At 44.1% G+C, this 20,415-nt stretch overlaps 1 protein-coding gene and 1 long non-coding RNA gene across 2 annotated transcripts in view; both read right to left on the bottom strand.

Annotated features, from left to right (window-relative positions):
* The window catches only part of MTMR9 (myotubularin related protein 9), a 35,545-nt gene extending 29,239 nt beyond the window's left edge, over positions 1–6,306 (bottom strand). Inside the window, exons 1-2 of the mRNA XM_072986682.2 lie at positions 6,025–6,306; positions 4,329–4,697 (exon numbers count right to left, since the gene is read on the bottom strand). Coding sequence (XP_072842783.1) covers positions 4,329–4,513 — 185 coding nt within the window. The 5' untranslated portion in view covers positions 4,514–4,697; positions 6,025–6,306. The remainder of the gene's footprint in view (positions 1–4,328; positions 4,698–6,024) is intronic.
* Positions 6,307–7,420: 1,114 nt separating this feature from the next.
* Positions 7,421–19,657, bottom strand: LOC140706604 (uncharacterized). Its single transcript, XR_012086350.2, has 4 exons — positions 15,667–19,657; positions 14,159–14,304; positions 13,454–13,542; positions 7,421–8,256 (listed from the first exon to the last, which is right to left on the bottom strand). It is a non-coding gene; the product is annotated as an uncharacterized LOC140706604 (long non-coding RNA).
* Positions 19,658–20,415: the final 758 nt, after the last annotated feature.

Raw genomic sequence — 20,415 nt, 5'->3', positions numbered from 1 at the left:
ATCAGAAAGAAAAGTCGTTCCGAACCCTTGGGAGTTAATTGTTACTCTTCTGTTTCCTTGAGATTTGAAATGACAGGTAGAAGTCACGGAATCAAAGGCCAAGGAGGGACCTGAAAGTTACCAAGTGCCATGAAAGCAGAATCCACCCACTCCTTATTCTGCTTAGCAGCGGCATATTTACAAAGGGACCAGAAGAGGCATATATTTCTTACACATCATTACCTAATCAAAGAATCATAGGCTAGCGAAGTTGGAAGGGGCCTCTAAGGCCATCAAGTCTAACCCCCTCCTCGATGCAGGAATACAAATCAAAGGATATCTGCCAGGTGGTTGTCTATGTTGCTCTTGAATGCCTCCAGAGTTGGAGAACTCACCAACTCTCAAGGTAATTGTTTTCATTATCATACTGCTCTAACAGTTAGGAAGTTTTTCCTGATAGTCAAAATCTGACTTCCTGTAGCTTGAACCCATTTTTACATGTCCTGCACTCTAGGATGATAGAGAACAAATCCTGCCCCTCCTTTGTAGGACAGCCTTTCAAGTCTTTACTGTAATAAAAAGCTATCCAATCTCCCCTCAGTCTTCTTTTCTCCAGGCTGTTGTTTAGTCGTTAAATTGTGTCCGACTCTTTGTGACCCCATGGACCAGAGCATGCCAGGCCCTCCTGTCTTCCACTGCCTCCCAGAGTTGGGTCAAATTCATGTTGGTCGCTTCGAAAACACTGTCCAGCCATCTCGTCCTCCGTCGTCCCCTCCTCCTCTTGCCTTCACACTTTCCCAACATCGGGGTCTTTTCCAGGGAGTCTTCTCTTCTCATAAGACGGCCAAAGTATTGGAGCCTCAGCTTCAGGATCTGTCCTTCCAGTGAGCACTCAGGGTTGATTTCCTTCAGAATTGATAGGTGTCACACACACCCAGTTCCCCTGTTTGTTCTTCCAGGCAACCCACATTCACTTTCGGGTATGACATTTATTTCTCAACCCTTTTCCGCCACCAACAGAGAATTTATTCCTCACTCTATTAAATATGACTCTTATTGTCCGTCACAATAGGTTTGTTCTCCTTGCAGTCCAGGGGACTCTCAAGCGTCTCCTCCAGCAACAAATTCAAAAGCATCAGTTCTTCAGTGGTCAGCCTTCTTTATTCTCCAGGCTAAGCCTGCTCAATTCTTTCAGTCTTTCCTTCTAGGGCTTAGATTCTAGCCCCCTGATTATCCTTCTACAAATTGGAAAACCGCAGAGGCTACAAACCTCTTCATCCACAGCCGACATGAGTGTTAAGCTGACTGAAGAGAAAAGGAATCACAAGTCAACACATCTGGGGGGGGGCACCGGGCTGAGGAAAACTGGTCTAACAATGTTGAGGAGCAATAGACAACACAAAAACGTCAAGAAAACTGGAAATATGCCGGGAGGAACACTGTCTCCCCTAAAGGCTATTTGCTAAGAATCTTAGACTAAGAAAGAAGAACAGATCCTACTCATTCAGAAGTAGTATATCTCAGAAAACTAGTTGCGGAGAAGACCACAACCATGGAGAATGCTATCGCCTTCAAGCCCTACTGCGAGATTTCCTGGGGAATCTGGCCAGTGGCACTTTGGGGAAAACATGCTAGACTATATAGGACTTTGATTTGATCTACTGGATCTGCTGTTCTCAGTCATCTGCAGAATCTTATATTTTCAAGGTACCAAGGAAGCAGAAGACCAGTAGTAACACTTAACACATCCTATGTATTGTACGGATGAAGAGAGCCACAGCTGGGTTTATTTGGTCACCTGCTTGATCAGCAGGCAGAAATCAACTGGTGAGCCTTTTCTCAGGTAAACCGCAAGCAACAGCAGAAAAACCCTCCTCCAGGGACCTCCACTGCATTGTAGTAAATAAATTCCGTTAGCAACTGGCCGATCAGTGAAGGCATCTCTGAAAATCTGAACGTATGGGAAGTGATGCTCCTTAAAGTATTCTAGGAAGTGGCCTCTTGGCTGCCAGATGGGTGAAAGAAAGGAAGAAAGAAAGAGCTGATGGATGGATGGATGGATGGATGGATGGATGGATGGATGGATGGATGGATGGATGGATGGATGGATGGATGGATGGATGGATGGATGGATGGATGGATGGATGGATGGATGGATGGATGGATGGATGGATGGATGGATGGATGGATGGATGGAAGGAAGGAAGGAAGGAAGGAAGGAAGGAAGGAAGGAAGGAAGGAAGGAAGGAAGGAAGGAAGGAAGGAAGGAAGGAAGGAAGGAAGGAAGGAAGGAAGGAAGGAAGGAAGGAAGGAAGGAAGGAAGGAAGGAAGGAAGGAAGGAAGGAAGGAAGGAAGGAAGGAAGGAAGGAAGGAAGGAAGGAAGGAAGGAAGGAAGGAAGGAAGGAAGGAAGGAAGGAAGGAAGGAAGGAAGGAAGGAAGGAAGGAAGGAAGGAAGGAAGGATTTGGTTGCAAACCATGCAGGGTTTTAAAGGGGGCATCAGCATACTGATCTGACCTGTAAACAAATAATGTGACTTCTTAAGAATTAGGCCAATGTGATTCACGCTGCTAATCCAGTCACAATTCTAGCTGCCACATTCCAACCCAACTGCTTTTTTTGTTGTTTAGTCCTTAAGTCGTCTTCGACTCTTCATGACCCCATGGACCAGAGCACGCCAGGCCCTCCTGTCTTCCACTGCCTCCTGGAGTTGGGTCAGATTTATGTTGGTCACTTGGATGACACTGCTCAACCGCCTCGTCCTCTGTCGTCCCCTTCTCCTCTTGCCCTCACACTTTTGTAACATCAGGGTCTTTTCCAGGGAGTCTTCTCTTCTCATGAGATGGCCAAAGTCTTGGAGCTTCAGCTTCAGGATCTGTCCTTCCAGTTAACACTGCTTAGTGTTCACTGGAAGCACCAACTGCTTAGTTATCTTCAAAGTGAACTCCAAGTGTAACGCCTCCAGAAGAGTACCATCACTCAGAACACACTAACACTGCCCCTGCTATTCTGGAACATTCACAGCTGATGAGTATCTTTTACCTGCTAAAGCTGGTAAAAGACACTTCAGGTATTCTGCCTGGGGCTCCAGCAGCAATACTTGGCTAAAAGGGATGGTCAAACTGCTCCTTGGAGGGAGTCCAAGTCCCTCCAGAACAGACTGATCAGTGACATCTTGTTGCTGAGAACCACCTGCCCCCTAAAACGTCCGTATATCAAGATTCAGCCTCAGCTTATTAACTGTTACCAAGCTCACTGCAGGAACCAGACGGCAGTTCAAACACCTGCACAACCTATTGATGAGGCCTCTATCCAAATCTTTGCAAGACCTCACTCAGCAGCTTAATGTCGGTGTTAAAGAACGTTACAAGGTGGGGAATAGAAATGAAGGAAAAAAAACGATTCCCATCTCATTTGATCGAACTCTTCTGCAGTTAGAGAACACAGATGCAGAGTGCGACCGTCCAAAAAAAGCATCCAGGAATCTAACTGGCACTCAAGCTGTTCCCAAGTATCCTCAACCAAACCCCAGTAGAGCGCTGGGCATCCTGCCCACATTCATTTCAGAGCAAATTCAGATTCACTCAGTTTTAACCATTGTCTCCATGCGATTAGATGTCCACAGGTTCAACTTCCAGCTTAGCCACAATTCTGCTGTGAGATCTAAGGTCAATATGAGGGCATATTACTCAGGTAATATGGGAGATAATCATATCAGCTTGCTTTGTACAGTGCTGCCAAAGATGATTAAGACAACATACTCAGCATGTTGCCCTTATATACATTTGTTTATATAAATAAATTCTTCTCTTGATGCCATTCTGGGGAAACAAATCATTTCCCCTCTCCCAACAATACAGGGTGCAAAGCTTGAGTCCAGACTACCTGAAGGGCTGCATCTCCCTACATGCACCTTCTCGGTGATTAAGATCAGCAGAGGAGGCCCTCCTCTTGGTCCCATTGCCAGCACAAGCACAGCTGATGGGGACACAGGACAGGGCCTTCTCGGGGACAGCTCCCAGCCTACGGAACGCTCTCCCTCGGGAGATCAGGATGGCCCCTTCCCTTTTATCCTTTCGAAAAAAGCTAAAGACCCATCTCTTCAGGCAGGCTTTTAACCATTATAACTGAACCCCTGAACCCCATTTCAGGAGATAATTTTAATCTTTTTCATGTTTTCATCTTTTAATTGTATTTTAAATCATCTATTGTTTAATTTATCTTTTAATATTTAGCTTCTTTTGTTTTTAAATGGTGTGAATGTTAATGTTGTGAGCCGCTTTGGGTCCCTTGTTGGGAGAAATGCAGCATATAAATAAAACTAATAATAATAATGATAAAGCATCCTTACCGTTTTTCAATTGAATCAATATTAGAATGCAGAAGCCACAGTTCTTCCATGTTGTCCTGCCGTCGGGAGGAGAAGATGAGGTGATGTCCCGTCAAACACAACGTCCCCTCTACTGCCGGATAAAAGGGGCGGTGAAGGACCACACTGTCGGCCCGCGGTGTCTTGATAAGCTCAGCAAATTCCATGATGACACCAGATCCTGGACAATGTTACTGTAGGTAAGTTGGCACCAGTTCCAGCCACGGGTAAGATGCAAGCCACAATTCTTGGCAGCTCCCCCCAGAAGGCCACGGTCCTCAAGGTTATGATACTAGCTGGAGGTTAACAGTCCATCAGAGGTCATTGCTGCTAAACTGAAGTTTTCACCCACTGTCAGGAGAAAAAGAAATCCAAAGCAAATTGTGAACAGTTTTTAATTTAGGACAAGAGGTTGGCATTGACAGAGTTTTAAAGAAGGGGAAGGACAACATACAGGGATGGAAGAGGGTTAAGCCAAAGGTATAGCTGGGGTCTCAAGATGGGGATGGAAGAAATGTCACAATCCAAGATGCCACTGATGTCGTATTGCAAGGATGTCACAACTGCATCAGCCTTCAGACCCCAAGAAAGGTCTTATATAGGCACACCAATGGAAATGAAGCAGAAATCTAAACCAAAAGAGGGGGTTTTAAGGATTTGGGGGAACAATTCAAATGTCTCTTCCTCTTTCATCTGTTGTCTCACTCATGAAAGCTGCAGAGCGCCTAACCTCACAAATCAGATAGAGGATTGCAGCCCCAGGAATAAGACTTGGGGTGGAAAAAGAATCGTCCCAGTTCTGCATTGTTGAAACAATGAAGACGTAGGAGAGCAGGCAGGAGAGAAGTGGTGGACTTGACAATCGTACAGCAATATTTTGAGACGAGGGCAATGGCTTGACCTCCTGCTTCCAGAATCCACTGGGCCGATGAAAAAGGGGAGGCCACCTTCCCTTATAATTAACAAACTGATTTGTTTTATTCAGTTAAAATATTTTTTTAACCTGACTTTCTCCTTAAAAAAAGGACCAAAGGCAGCTTACAACAACCAAAAGGCAGCATTTAAGGTTCATAACCATGAGTAGACAATATGAAAACGATTGAACAGGATACTTAACAAAATAAAAAAACATAAATACCAAAACACATTCAATGCACAACCACACATTTTTTTAAAAAAATCTATGGTGTTGGAGGGGGGAACCACACACTGTCACAGGTGGGTGGGGTGCGGTGGGTGTCACCCAATGCAAACGCCAAGGCTCCTGATCCCAAAGAGGGGGGGGATTTGGAATGAGGGGGGTATTTTGGGATGGGGGACATTTGGGATGGAGGGGGCATTTTGGGATGGGGCATTTTGGGATGGAGGGGACATTTGGGATGGGGGCATTTTGGGATGGAGGGGGCATTTTGGGATGGAGGGGGCATTTTGGGATGGAGGGGGCATTTTGGGATGGGGGCATTTTGGGATGGAGGGGGCATTTTGGGATGGAGGGGGCATTTTGGGATGGAGGGGGCATTTTGGGATGGAGGGGACATTTGGGATGGGGGCATTTTGGGATGGAGGGGGCATTTTGGGATGGAGGGGGCATTTTGGGATGGGAGGAATTTGGGATGGAGGGGGGCAACCTGTAGGCTCAGAGGGTCTTGGGTGGAGGGGGGGGAATATCAGTACCCACCTTTTAGACACCGAGAGAGATAACGTGTGGGGGGGTTTCCACTCCCCAGGTGTCAGAGGGAGGTGCCAGGCTCCATAATTTGGGGGGTGGCTTAGGATTCGAACAGCCCAGAAAGGAAGGAGTTAATCCTGGGGTCTGGTTTAGGAAGGGGGGGCCGCTGGCAGCGCTAAAAAAAAGCCCCCTCCTCCTCCTTGCTGCACCCCCCTTCTTCTCTGTCTCCCCTACAGCAGCTCCAGCCGGCCGGAAGTGCTCCCAAAGCGTCCCCCGGATGTTGGGGAGACCAAAGCAGGGAGGGAGGAGCCTCCGGCACTACCGCGTCAGGGGCGGGGTAAGCGCTGGCCAATCCTCGCCCGTCTTCCCCGCGGGAACGGCGCCCAGCGACCAATCTGTTTTGGCCGGCTCCTCCGACGAGGGGGAGGAGGGGGGGAGGAAGGAACCGGAAGGGGAGGAAGGGAAAGTCGGAGGACTGCTCCGACGGTCTGTTTGCCCTTACCGGATATAAGCTGTTTTGGTGGGAAATCGTCCGGCTAGAAACCAATCCCTCGGGTACTAAAGTTCCCCTGCTAATCCTTCCCCAGCCAGTTAACACAAAGTAAAGTGAAATGAAATAAAATAAATCTGTGATTTCGTTTTGTATAGTTTTTAAAGGCGGGGTTGATAGCTTTTAAATAAATAAATAAATAAATAAATAAATAAATAAATAAATAAATAAATAAGCCTGAGTATTTAAATATATCTCAAAATATATCCTATATACGTACAGTATATACGTATATCAAAAGCTATCCCATTATCAGTCGAATATTCTCAGTCCTGCTCTCGGTCATTGGGATAAGGGAGATTCTGGCCACCACCATGTGGGGTCCCTGTGCATTTCAAATTGCGTTTGAAATTAGATGTTCAGCCTTCTGGAAACGAAAGAAGAGTGCATCTGAGCATACGCAGAGTGTCTTCCCTTTAAACTCCCCCTGCAGTGTTGCACAACACCAGACAGAGGAAATCACGGGGGAGGGGATGGGGGGGCTTAAAATTACATCACCTTTGGAAACAGGTTTCTAACCCTCAGTCCCTCAGCAATCCTGAGAATTATTGGATGGTTTTTTTGTTTTGCTTTTTTACTAATATGCCTACAAGCAGCCTTAATAAAATTAAAACGTCTTCTTTTTCTTCTTCTTCTGTGTTACACCCCTAATTCCCCCCCCAGGTTTTAATTCCCACGGAGTTACCCTAAAACAGTCCCAATCCTCAACCTGATCTACCTCACAAGGGTGTTGTTACAGGGATGAGGAGAGCCACATAGGCTGTCTTGAGTTCACTGCAGAAAAGGGAGGACTTAAATGTAATTAATAAAAAACAAAATGGTCTCATAATCATAAGGCTTTTGAAATGCAAAACAGTCGGAATAGTTATTGTTTTTATTTGTTCCATTCTTGTCCTGTTCTTTCCCCCCAAATGGTCCTGAAGGCAGGCAGATAACAGTAAAGTGCCAGGTGAAATACAAAGTAGTACTGAAAATATTAAGGGAAGCCAATACCAGTGATACGGATAAAGCCTCTTTTTGTTGTTGTTGTAATCTATTTGACAGGATTCTCATGAAGATAAAACTTGAGGGAAGAAGAAATATTTTTAGCATTATTTTACTGAAAACATTTATACCCCCTCATTCAGCCCTTCTTTGTCCTCCCCTGTCCCCAAAGAGTATGGGATTTACACATTATGGAACCATAAAAGATCTCTTAGCAAAATGTTGGAGGGTCAAAAGTTTTCAAAGCCACCTTACCGGTCTGTTGCCAACCATGAGAAATGATACGATGTTCTGTGACCATGTCACTCCCCCCCCCCAAAAAAAACCCCTAAAAATAAACCTAGGGCTTTTGGTGAGACCAAGAGATCAGGGAATTCACATAAATACATACCCAGATATGCAAAATATTTTGTAGGTACAGTACTGGAGAGGTCCTTAATAGGGAATTTACAGGGGTACAAATGTTCCAGGTGGGAGAAGAGCCCACCGTTTGAACCTGCTGGGTTGAGTCACTCCCTACACAGTGGGTGAAGCTACCCAAAATGCCGATGAATGGCCCTGACAGTTTCTCCTTTCCGCCGTTGCTTCTGTTCTTCACAAGAAGGTTGGGGATTAATATCCTCGTGGGGTGGGGAAGCAGAGATCCAGACTTGAGGAAAACAGCACAGAATGGAGAGAGAAGGAATCAAGGCGGCTGCTCTGAAGCCCTGGAAGGATAGGCACACACACACACACACAAACCCCTGATTAATTGAAATATACCTTCGTATCTGTCTGTCTATCCATTAAAGAAAAAAATTAATTTTTAACACTTCTGTTTATACGAAGAGATACTTGTCTGATCAGGGCTTCTTCATATCTTTCTGTACCAGTTATAACCTGTTACCCACACTTGGTAGTCAATTGACCAACCTCGGAAGAATGGAAGGCTGAGCGAACCTTGAGCCAACTACCTGAGCCCAAAATTGAACTCACGTCATGAGGAGAGTCCTGACTGAAGTACTGCAGTTTAATTTCTGCACCAGGAAGGTCCAGATATGCATCTCAAGGTGAATGACAGAGTTTTAACACTCTTTTGAATCTGAGCTTACTATAACCGAAGCCATTACAAAGAACACTCTGACAATGAAGGGCAATCATTTCTTTACTTTAGGACATACAGTCTCTAACGTCTACCAGCTAAGTGCTGTCTGTGCTAGCTGGGGGATTCCGGGAAATATAATTCAAACAAGGAGCATGTCTAAGGTGGGAACATGGGAACGACACATAGGTTAGGGCAGTGTTTGTGCCTCTGAACGCTAGAGGGAAGCAGCCTGTCATTCCAGAGTTGGCCAGATGGCATGCCAACATTCAGAAGTCCAGAGCTTAGAAACATTAACTTTTGGACTACAACTCCTGGAATTCCTCTTTTTCTATCCAAAATGATTAGATGATGATTATTATTATTTCTCCTATTCCTGAGAAACATTTCCTGCCCTGTGGGCTTCCCCAAACACCCTGTCATCCAAACTCAGAAGCTTGTTGCATTTGGCCTTCTCGGCCACACTAGACTCTGTTCCAAGACCTCTATTCAGAGAACATTACCATCATCTCTCGAGACGGAAGGATGCCTACTACTATACTGCTATGTTATGTAAAGATGCAGTAGGGCTCGGGGAAATTCCTTTTAAAAACTACAACTGATTGGTGATGCAAGCTGGAGGATTCTCAGAGGATGTAGTCAGAAGAGATAAACTTTCCAGTCTCTATCTAGATCAGCGGTTCCCAACCTTGGGTCCCCAGATGTTCTTAGACTAAAACTCCCGGAAACCTTCACCACTAGCTCTGCTGACCAGGATTTCTGGGAGTTGTAGTCCAGGAGCATTTGGGGGGCCCAAGTTGGGAACCGCTAACCTATATGGCTCAGGTCACTAATTCAACTTAGGCATTCATTTATTACAGAGATGGGGGGACATGTGGCTCTCTAGATATTGTTGGACTACAACTGCTATTGGCCTGAATCAGCACAGCCAATGCTGAGTCATGATGGGAGCTAAGATCTGGAAACCCATCTGTTTTCTTGATTTATAACAGTTTAATGTAAAGGAATAAATTGTGGCCATTATCCTGATACGTAGCTTTACCAGAGTAGGCAGAATGGTATCACTGGCAGTAGGAGACTGCTGTTAATTAGAGACTTCCTGGTTCATTTTTGGCTTGTGCACAACTCAGATGCAATGGTACACCTGACTAAATTGTTTGTAATATAATAACAAGATATTATTAGCACGTAATATGTTGTTGTTATGTTCTGTCAAGGCAGTATTGACTTACAGCAACCCTAGCAAGGGCTTTCAAGATAAGTGAGATATTGAAGCAGTGGCTTTACCAGTTCCACGGCTCCATGAGCTTCCATGGCAGAGTTTTGAACCCAGGCCTCCTGAGCCTAGACCATCAGTCTATCCACTACACCACACTGGGACTCCGTGATGCTGATGCAGAGTTTTGGGTATTGGGCTAAATTCCTCTAACGGCACAACAGAAATGCAGGGATTCACAGACTGGGCCATTGCTTCATGTTCCCCAGAGCAGACAACCTTTTTTTCATCAAGTGGCACTTACAGTCTCAGTAACTCATTCTGAGACTCAGCCGCCTCGAGTGGACGAGTCGCCCAGATAGGCGGGGTATAAATAAATAAATAAATAAATAAATAAATAAATAAATAAATAAATAAATAAATAAATAAATAAATAAATAAATAAATAAATAAATAAATAAGTAGTAGTAGTAGTAGAAAGAATAGAAAAAAGGTTTCATCTACTTAGAGGTCAGACAGCAAACTGTCAGGAACAGCTATCAATAGACTCACTAACTACCAACAGATTCCAGAGAGGGAAAAAGCTCTTTGGAGAGAGGTGATGCTCTTTTTCAAATCAGAGCCAGGAAAGGTACTCTCAGAATCGCTGTCCATTATTTGGATGAAATCTTGGGAAACGGGTGAGGTGCCAGAGGATTCGAGGAGGGCCGATGTTGTCCCTATCTTCAAAAAGGGCAAGAAAGAGGAACCTGGGAACTGCAGGTCACTCACCCCGACATTAAACCCAGAGAAAAATTTGGAACACATTATAAAACAGTCACTCTGCAAGTACCGAGAAAGCCATGCAGTAATAACTAGAAGCCAACACATATTTGTCTAAAACAAATCCTGCCAGACTAATCTGATTGCATTTTTTGCTTGGGTAACCTCCCTGATAGACAGAGGGAATGTGGTAGATGTAGTATATCTTGACTTTAGCAAAGCTTTTGACAAACTGCCAGACTAATCTGATTGCATTTTTTGCTTGGGTAACCTCCCTGATAGACAGAGGGAATGTGGTAGATGTAGTATATCTTGACTTTAGCAAAGCTTTTGACAAACTGCCAGACTAATCTGATTGCATTTTTTGCTTGGGTAACCTCCCTGATAGACAGAGGGAATTGGTAGATGTAGTATATCTTGACTTTAGCAAAGCTTTTGACAAACTGCCCCACGATATTCTGATTCGCAAGCTAACTAGGTGTGGGCTGGATAGATCGTCAGGTGGATACACAATTGGCTACAGAATCATACTCAGAGAGTGATGATTAATGGGTCCTTCTCTATTTGGGAGGAGGTCACAAGTGGGGTACCCCAGAGGCCAGTCCTTGGGCCAGCGCTCATCAACATTTTTATTAATTAACTGGATCAGGGAATGCAGGGAATGCTAATCAAATTTGCAGATGACAAAAAATTGGTTGGAATAGCTAATACCCTGGAAGACAGAAACAAAATTCAAAATGGTCTGGATAAGCTGGAGCACTGGGCCGAAAACAACAGAATGAAATTCAACATGGATAAGTGCAAAGCTCTGCACCTTGGAAAAAAGAAACCAATTGCACCTTTACAAGATGGGGGAATACCTGGCTCAGCAATACTACAAGCGAGAAGGAGCATGGAATTGTTGTAGATCACAAGCTAAATATGAACCAACAGTGTGATGTGGCTACAAAAAAGGCCAATGCTATTTTAGGCTGCATTAACAGAGGTATAGTTTCCAAACCACTCAAGGTGCTTGTCTCCCTCTGTTCAGCAATGCTTAGGCCTCACCTTGAGTATTGTGTCCAGTTCTGGACACCACACTTCAAGAAGGATGCTAACAAATTAGAACAAGTTCAGAGGAGAGAGACAAGGATGATCAGGGGGCTGGAAACCAAGCCTTATAAGGAGGAAAGATGGAAAGAACTGGGCATGTTTAGCCTTGAGAAAAGAAGACTAAGGGGAAATCCTGTAGGCATCCTTCAGTCTGGAGAGACGATGTTCACGTGCTCTGAATAGGGGTCTTGGAACAACGTCTAGTGTGGCTGAGAAGGCCAATTTGAGAGGGACCATCCCTTCCACACTGAAGACAAATCCAATCCTTACCCTGTCCAGCTCCCTGATTTTGCTGCTTTCGTGACTGCCTCTTTGCCTCGGCCTGCTGGACAAGGGTCTCTTCAAATTGGGAGAGGCCATGCTGAACGCTCAGAGGTCAAGGTTTCCCATCTTTTGAGGTCCATTCCTAAGGCCTTCCAATCCCGCTTGCAGGAGATATGCTAGCACTTTTTAAATACAAAGGCTGTCATACAGAGGAGGGGCAGGATCTGTTCTCGATCATCCCAGAGTGCGGGACACACAACAATGGGCTCAAGTTATAGGAAGCCAGATTTCAGTTAGATATCAGGAATAATGTCCTGTTAGAGCAGTAAGACGATGGAACCAAGGACCTTGAGAGGTGATGAGCAGTCCAACACTGGAGGCATTCAATGGAGAATTAGATAACTCTCTGCCAGATCTGCTTTGATCTGTATTCCTGCCTTGAGCAGGGGGTTGGACTGGATGGTCTCATAGGCCCCTTCCAGCTTCATTATTCCGTAAACCTAATGCGGACAATGTGTAATCAGAAATAACTGTACAACTTGTTTCTTCACTCTTGAACTTGGAAAGAAATCTCCAGCAGGCACCAAATTACAGTTTAATCATGAAACCACACCGTTACTGAAAGTATGTTTTCGTAAGAGGATACCACAAAAGGTCGAGAACTTAAGAGGAAGTAATTGATATGTAATATAATATAATATAATATAATATAATATAATAGAATAGAATAGAATAGAATAGAATAGAATAGAATAGAATAGAATAGAATATAATAGAATATAATATAATATAATATACGTAGTCTTGATTTATTACATTTATTACTCATCCTTCCTCCAAATTGCTCAGGATAATTCTCCCTTTCCTGTACTTATCCCACACATCAGCCTGTAAGATAGATGTCAATAGGCTCAAGACCACCCAATAAAACAGTGTCGCTGTGTTGTGATTTGAAGCCAACCCTTTATCCCAATCCTAGTTTTTTGCCTGGTGCTTCCTCTCATCCATTGCAGTCCAGGTGTGCCTTCCAAGGTAAAAAAAAAAAAACCAACCCAAGGGTCCGTGGTCTCAACCGCCACCAAGATGGTTCCCAGGGGCTCCCCAGCAGCCAGCCACAACATGAGGGGAACGGAACCCTCTGTATGGCGGTATTGAGCAGGACTGGAGGAATTTCCTTCATTCTGGACTTCAGCTCCCAGAATTCCTCAGTCAGCCTGCCTAGTGAGCTTTGAGATGTTTTGGACTCCAGTTCTCAGCCAGCATCACCAAGGCCAAAGGGACCGTGGGATTTGTAGTTCAAAAGGTCTGGAGGACTCGAAATCCAAAATCGAAGCTTGAAATGGCACTGAGGACAAATTAGCAGGACCTGCGCCAAGAGCCAGGCAGGAATCTTCCACAGCCTTACAAGAAGACACTGGGGATGGAAACCGAGAACATCTGCATGGAAACCAAGTGCTCTGCCATTGAGAGAGGGCCCTTTTTGTCTTACCTGGTTCACACCTGTGAGGAACACACCCCAGGGATGGAGGAAAGTCCTTACAGCGGATGTCCTTCTGCCTCCTCCGGTAGCAAGCGAAGCTAAAGGATGACACGGATCAGGTGAAATGATCTGAAGAAATGGGTTACAGTCTTCAAAACTGCACAATTGTGTACCATAGACTCCAACTTTTGGGCCCCCTTCTCAGGGGTTTCTAGGCGTAAAGCACTCAGAAGTAGTTTAGGTAAAGGTAAAGGTTTCCCTTGACATTTAGTCCACTTGTTTCCGACTCTAGGGGGCGGTGCTCATCCCCGTTTCCAAACCATAGAGCTGGCGTTGGTCCTTAGACAGTTTCCGTGGTCATGTGGCCAGCACGACTTGACATGGAACACTGTTACCTTCCCACTGAGGTGATACCTATTTATCTACTCACATTTACATGCTTTTGAACGGCTCAGTTGGCAGGAGCTGGGACAAGCGACGGGAGCTCCCTCCTTCGCGTGGATTCGATCTTACGATCTGCTGGTCTTCTGACCTTGTGGCACAGAGGCTTCTGCAGTTTAACCCGCAGCGCCACCACGCCCTGCTTACCATTTACCATTCCTTTTTTCCAATGCTGTTCTTTGCATTAAACAAACAAACAATCAACAGGACACAGAGTTTTCTTTCTCCTAGGGCAACACAATTTGCCTTTGGAAGGGCCACCATTTTCCTTACCAGTTTCTGAGGCCGGCAGCATCTCTGTTCCCCATTCTTGCAAGTTCCAAGATCTAGTTCCAAGAGGCCCCTGGTCTCGTTGCATCGGGTTCTGCAATAACCTTCCCGCAGAATGCAAGTCTGTGTATCTGTTTGCCGTCTGCGACCTGAACGGGGAAAATAGCACTGACATCTGTACTGGCAACAGTCAGTTTTAGGCTAGTTTAGCAGAGGGCCTGTCCACACTGTGAAATTTGGTGCAATCTAGCTGGTGTTTAAAAGATCCTAATCTTCAGGGCAATCTATTTTAATTCTTGGTAACCAGAAGAGCTATTTTGCATCTCAATGAATCATGCCAAAAAGAGTGCATGCCCTAGCCCTGTGCCAGAAAGATACGGGTCAGCTCTTAAAGGGAAAGGATGGATCCCTCTAAGTAGAAACACAAGCGGACAAGGTCTTTTTCCCCCCTTGCTAAACAGCGTTATCAGGGAACCATATACCATAACTACGTCTCAATGTGGACAGGCTCAGAGATGAGCCAAGTTACTTCTAGGAATTTTATGGGCTACAGCTCCTAAAATCATCCAACCTGGAGACATGGTGATTGGTGGTTTCTATGAGTGTGTAATCCATCAAAGTAACTTTTCCATGCTGTGTTGCATGGTGTGTCAATATTATCTCATGTTTCATCCTAGTTTTAGGTCCAGCGCAGGTCTGAAAGATTTAGCCTGAGAGTTCAAAGGTACACTGTAGGCTACAGTGCCAGCTGGCTTCCATCAGCTGACCTTAATGGACCAGTCGCAGCTCAGCAGACCCTATAAAGCCCTAAACTAAGAACATGGTCTGTTTGAACAACTCCACTGCACCGTGTGGGGATTGTCTAAGTACCTCTGGATGCTATTCTGGGATTCAGGAGTATTTGGTCTGGTCTATGCCTCTGTCTCTGAAATATAATTTCTTTCCGTTTCAGACCATGTACCACTATCCCACTGAGATAAACAGCCAACAGGTCCTGCCGGTCTCTGACCCTTGATGAAGAACAGACTGGACATGCTTCTGGCTGTAGGATTATGGATTTATAATAGAAAAACCAATCATGTCCCTTCTTTAGGTATGACACTGACCCAGGTGACACAAGACGTTCACACAATACGAGGGATGGTAGCCAATTGGCCAGCTTTATATCAATGGGTACCCTTGGGTTGGCCCTCTGGGTGTCTCTTGACTTCCCAAGCCAGGATTATGGGCTGGCTCTGCCTGATCCCACTAGAGACGTCCACATTTGTGGTTTTTGGACAAAAACCCTCAGAATTCTCAAAGCTGTCAACCCAAAACAGAAACCTGCACCTCTCTGAAAACCTCCTGCTTCCTCCCGTCAGCTGTCGCAATGGAGAAAAGGACGAGTACCTCACCCGCAGGTCGGAGAGCCCAAAGCAGCCAAACTTCCTTCTGGGTGATCAAGTTGGCCAACAAGGCAAGGAGAACATCCCGCCTCCCCCCCTTGAAGAAAATAAAATGGTCGTTCTTACCTGCCAGAGCAAGGAAGGAGGGCATGATCAACAGAGGAAAAAGAACTACAGCAAGGTTCATGGGTGGGGGTGGCTCAAAGCAACGCAGAAAGGGAAGAAATCTGTGAATGGAAGATGGATCCTTAGGTTAATATTAGGCTGCCGAACAAACAGCAGGCATGCAGGGGGAAATGCAAAACGATTTGTTTCTAGTTAGTTCCCAGTGCTCTTAGATTCCTGTTCTTTGAGAGTCGTTCTGCCCCGATGCACCAGCCAGGAGGAAAAGGGTTCTAGCTCTCTTTTTCTCTCTTGTTGAATCGCAAGTCACTGGTGTTTTAACCTCAGATGTCCTGAAGCCGTAGTTATACAGCTACCCGTGGAAAGTTGGTCTTTTAATGGGAACTAGGAACTAACGGAATCCTATTTTGATGATGACGAGGATAACAATAATAATTATTGATAAAATTATACTGAAGAATGCAGAAAGACAAAAAAATAAAACCCCTTAACATGGCCTGGATAGGTTATTAAAAGGGATTTGACTCATTGCCACCTTCCTAAAAAATTTTGGGGATTAGTAAAAGCATTCAGACGTTCTTCAAGAAAAACATGGGGAAATGGGAAACCATCTTAATGGCGCATGGTGAAAAAATTGGGGAGTTTAACATCAAAAGAAGGATATTTCAAGGGGTGTCGTTGCCACCACTGCTGTTTAACATCTCACTAATTCCCATGTCAATAATCTTAAATAAAACTGGATTGGGCTACCATCTTTCAGAACAAACAAGAAAAAAAAAATCAATCATCACTTATACATGGGTGACCTAAAACCATATGCAAAAAGTTCCACGGAGACAGAATCACTGCTAAACACAGTGCAAATATTTAGTGAAGATATCCAGATGAAATCTGGAATTCACAAAGGTGTAGCTCTGTCTATATACCGTGGCAAGATCCAAAAACTAGATGGGATAGGGTTAGAAAATTGCAATAATATAAAATTACTGTCAAGTGATGAAATTTATAAATACCTTGTAATACTAGAAGCAGATAACATCATGCACACAAAAGTTAAAGAACTGACAGAAAGAGAATTTATCAAAAGACTGCAGAAAAATCTTAAAATCAAAATTTAATGGTGGAAGTACGATCAAAGCCATAAACACATGGGCTGTTCCAGTAATTACATACCCAGTTGGAATAATAGAAAGGACTCAAAGCAAACTAGAAGAACTGGAGCAAAAAACATGGAAACTAATAAACATGCATCACACACTACATCCAAAAGTGATGGCCTTTTAGGCCAGATGGACGGAGTATAAATAAAATAAAATAAAATAAAATAAATAAATAAATACGGTAAATAAATAAGTGTGGACAGATTATATTTACCATGAAATATCGGAGGCCGTGTATTACTGCAAATACAGGAGGTAGTAGAGGAGAAAAAAAGAAGCCTAAATGATTATATCAGTACAAGCAGAGAAAAATTACTTAAGGCACTGAAAATGGAGAATATTTTGATAACAATAGAAACAAAGGCACAATATAAGAAACAACAATTTGAAAATAAATTAAACAGTTGGAAAAAATAAACCACTATATGGACAACACCTGAAGAATATTGATGGAAAGCATGATCACAATTCAACATGGGCATGATTAAACTGGGGACCCTTAAGAAAGAAACCAAGGACTAATTTTTGCTGCACAAGAACAAGCACTCCAAACCAACATGATGAAAGCTAAGATCCGAGGAATTAGTGCTAACAGCAAATGTTGACTCTGCCAAGAAAAAGATGAAACTGTGTCACACCTCAAGTGTGAATGTCCAAAAATTGCAAAAACAGATTACAAAGCCAGACATGATAGAGTGGCAAAATTAGTGCACTGGTCATTATGCAAAAATGTAACTTGTCAGACTCCAAAAACCCGTGGGAACATCAGGTAGAGAAGGTGTCAGAAAATGAGGAAGTCAAGATCTTGTGGGATTTCCGGATCGAAATGGACAGACACCTCAAACATAACACACCAGACATAGTAGTAATAGAACAAAAAATGTTCAGATCATTGACATTGCAATTCCAGGAGATGCCAGAGTTGAAAATAAAGAATTGGAAAAACTAACAAAGTACAGAGACCTCATCATCGAAACTTCTCGGTTGTAGATGAAACACACTTCAGTGGTGCCCATAGTCATCGGGACTTTGGGAACAATATCAAGCAATTTCACACAGTACTATAAGTAGTTGCAGATCTCAAAAATAGTACCATCAGAGCTACAAAAAGCAGCAATGTTAGGGACAGCATATATAGTACGTCAATATTTAACAGATACTTGGGTTTTTGGTTGAACCTTGTATGTTATATCAGTGGTTCCCAACCTTGGGCCTCCAGATGTTTTTGGACTACAACTCCCAGAAGTCTTCACCACCACCTCTGCTGGCCAGGATTTCTGGGAGTTGAAGTCCAAAAACATCTGGAGGCCCAAGGTTGGGGACCGCTGTGTTATATAATACTGGTTAATGTTTTTAGAATTTTGATTGACTCATATAAAAGCCACGTTAAAGGCATTGAACTCAAGTGAAATTGGATGCTAAAACAAGAACCTATGCACAAGAATGCATGTCCATGAATTCTATGCATGAACAAGGTTCCAGAGCAGGTGCCCCCCCTGGGGGAGAAATTCCTCGCATCCAAATCTTGGATGGAACCAACTCTCTAGACTGTTCCATCTCTTAAAGTCCCCCGCTTGTGCAACGATCAGAAGCCCAAAGAAGGCCATCACACAGACAAAAGGGTGCATTCGGCAATGAGAAAGAATTGTGTGTGACTGTATTGGAAAGAGATGCTTTGCTAGGAAAGATCTCCCTTTAAGCCGCTCAGAGTGGTATAGACTTATCAGATGGGCGGGATATAAGTCAAATAAATAAATAAATAAATAAATAAATAAATCTTTCTGTTCATGGAGGAATCTCTCTGGCCTGATTTGGAAATGGAGTAGCCCCCCCCCCCCGCCAAGGTCCTGCTTGGGCACAAATCAGGAAAAAGGCTGGCTCACAATCTCATGTATATCGTGTGATCATCAGGAAATGGCTTTTCATAAGTGGTCTGAAATGTCTGCTGTTTCCCCATCTGGAGCTTTGTTATATGGTACTCTTAGAACCACAGCGCTGGAAGGGACTTGATAGATCATCAAGTCTTCAAGGCCCTAAAATAAAAGACAAGGACGGGTAGAATCACAGGCCATCCTTGCAAGGATTTGCCCCTCTTGTGCACATGGATTGAAACTCTGTTGGCGAAAACAAGAGGGCAAGATTCTAATTGCTGCCCCAGTGGAATAGAAGCTCCTTTCTTCATCCATCTCCCTTTCTCATTCTGAGCTGAAAATTTACAATTGTGTCCCTTTCCTTAGGATTTTTCCACCCTCTGGGATGAACCCAATAGCCCATGTGGACAGGTTTAGTTCCACTCACCCCATCCCGAATACTAGAGATGGGTCGTGGAAATAAATCACAGGGGACAGCCCCCAAATGTGGTTTTTTTGTGTGTTGTTGCTAAATAAAACCTTCTCATTCAGAGGCAGTCTACCTTGGATTACTGACTGCTGGATGGGGGTAAAAAAAGGCATGGGCTATCTTGCTTTCATACCTTGCTTGTAGGCATACCGGAAGAAGTTGGCTGTCCACTTCTGGAAACAAGGTGCAGGATTAGCCGAATCCTTAGGTCTGATCTGTTTCTGGGAAAAGTTAGAGCAACTAAACAGGCATTTTTCTCTCTGTTCTCACTGTTCCTTTTGATCTATTGATTCCATGATGTTGGCACTAAAGGTCTGATCTTTTGGCATGAGTACACGGTACGTTTTGGTTGGCCAGCAGGGATTGCTTCTCTTGCTTATTTCCTTGATTTTGGTAGCATTTCCCCTGGGTCTGTTTTGGCTTGTTTATGGCTTGTCTGATCACTGTTAGGGCAGTTCCATGACATGTCCGGGTGAGGTTACTGATCATGTGCAGAGTGGGCCACGGTTTGGGAATAAACATTCCTCATGGATGGATGGATGGATGGATGGATGGATGGATGGATGGATGGATGGATGGATGGATGGATGGATGGATGGATAGGTGGATTGGTGGGTGGATGGATGAATGGATGGATGGGTGGGTGGGCAGGTGGACAGACGGGCAATTGGATGGGTGGGTGGGTGGATGGTTTTTATTAGTTACATTTCTATCCCTTCTATCTAGTGCTAAACACAATTGCCCAATCCCATCCACAAGAGCATAAATAAAGAGAACCAACAAACATTAAAACCCAGGTTGTCAAAAAAAAAAAAAAAAAAAAAGGAAACCTGGATGGCAAATCAAAATTAATAGTCGATTCAGTTCATGGTGTTCGCTTGCCATCTGGACATACTGCAAAGGACTACATCTGCCATGCACTTTGCAAACTGCATTTTTTAAATGTTCTTTTCTCTCTCTCTCTGTCTCATTGTTAGAGTCTATAGCACTATTGTGGCAATCCTAGTGGCAGTGATGTTAAAGCCGTGGTTCCCAACTTCAGATATCCAGATCCCAAGCTGTTTATGGCTTCGTAAGTCGGCATTAACACCTTGAACTCATACTGAGAGTATATGGGCAGCCAGTGCAAATCCTTCAGAACTGGCATAATGTGTTTTTTGAAGGATGTTCTTGCTAGCAATTTAGGTACTGGGTATTGCACATGTCGTCTTCAAGGGTAGCCCCATCTTGAATGCATGGCAGTAGTCTAACC

The sequence above is a fragment of the Pogona vitticeps genome, chromosome 1 (assembly GCF_051106095.1).
Source record: "Pogona vitticeps strain Pit_001003342236 chromosome 1, PviZW2.1, whole genome shotgun sequence".
In the NCBI taxonomy this organism is placed as follows: Eukaryota; Metazoa; Chordata; class Lepidosauria; order Squamata; family Agamidae; genus Pogona; species Pogona vitticeps.
Note: the sequence above shows the minus strand (reverse complement) of the source record. Positions and strands in the feature narration are given on the sequence as shown.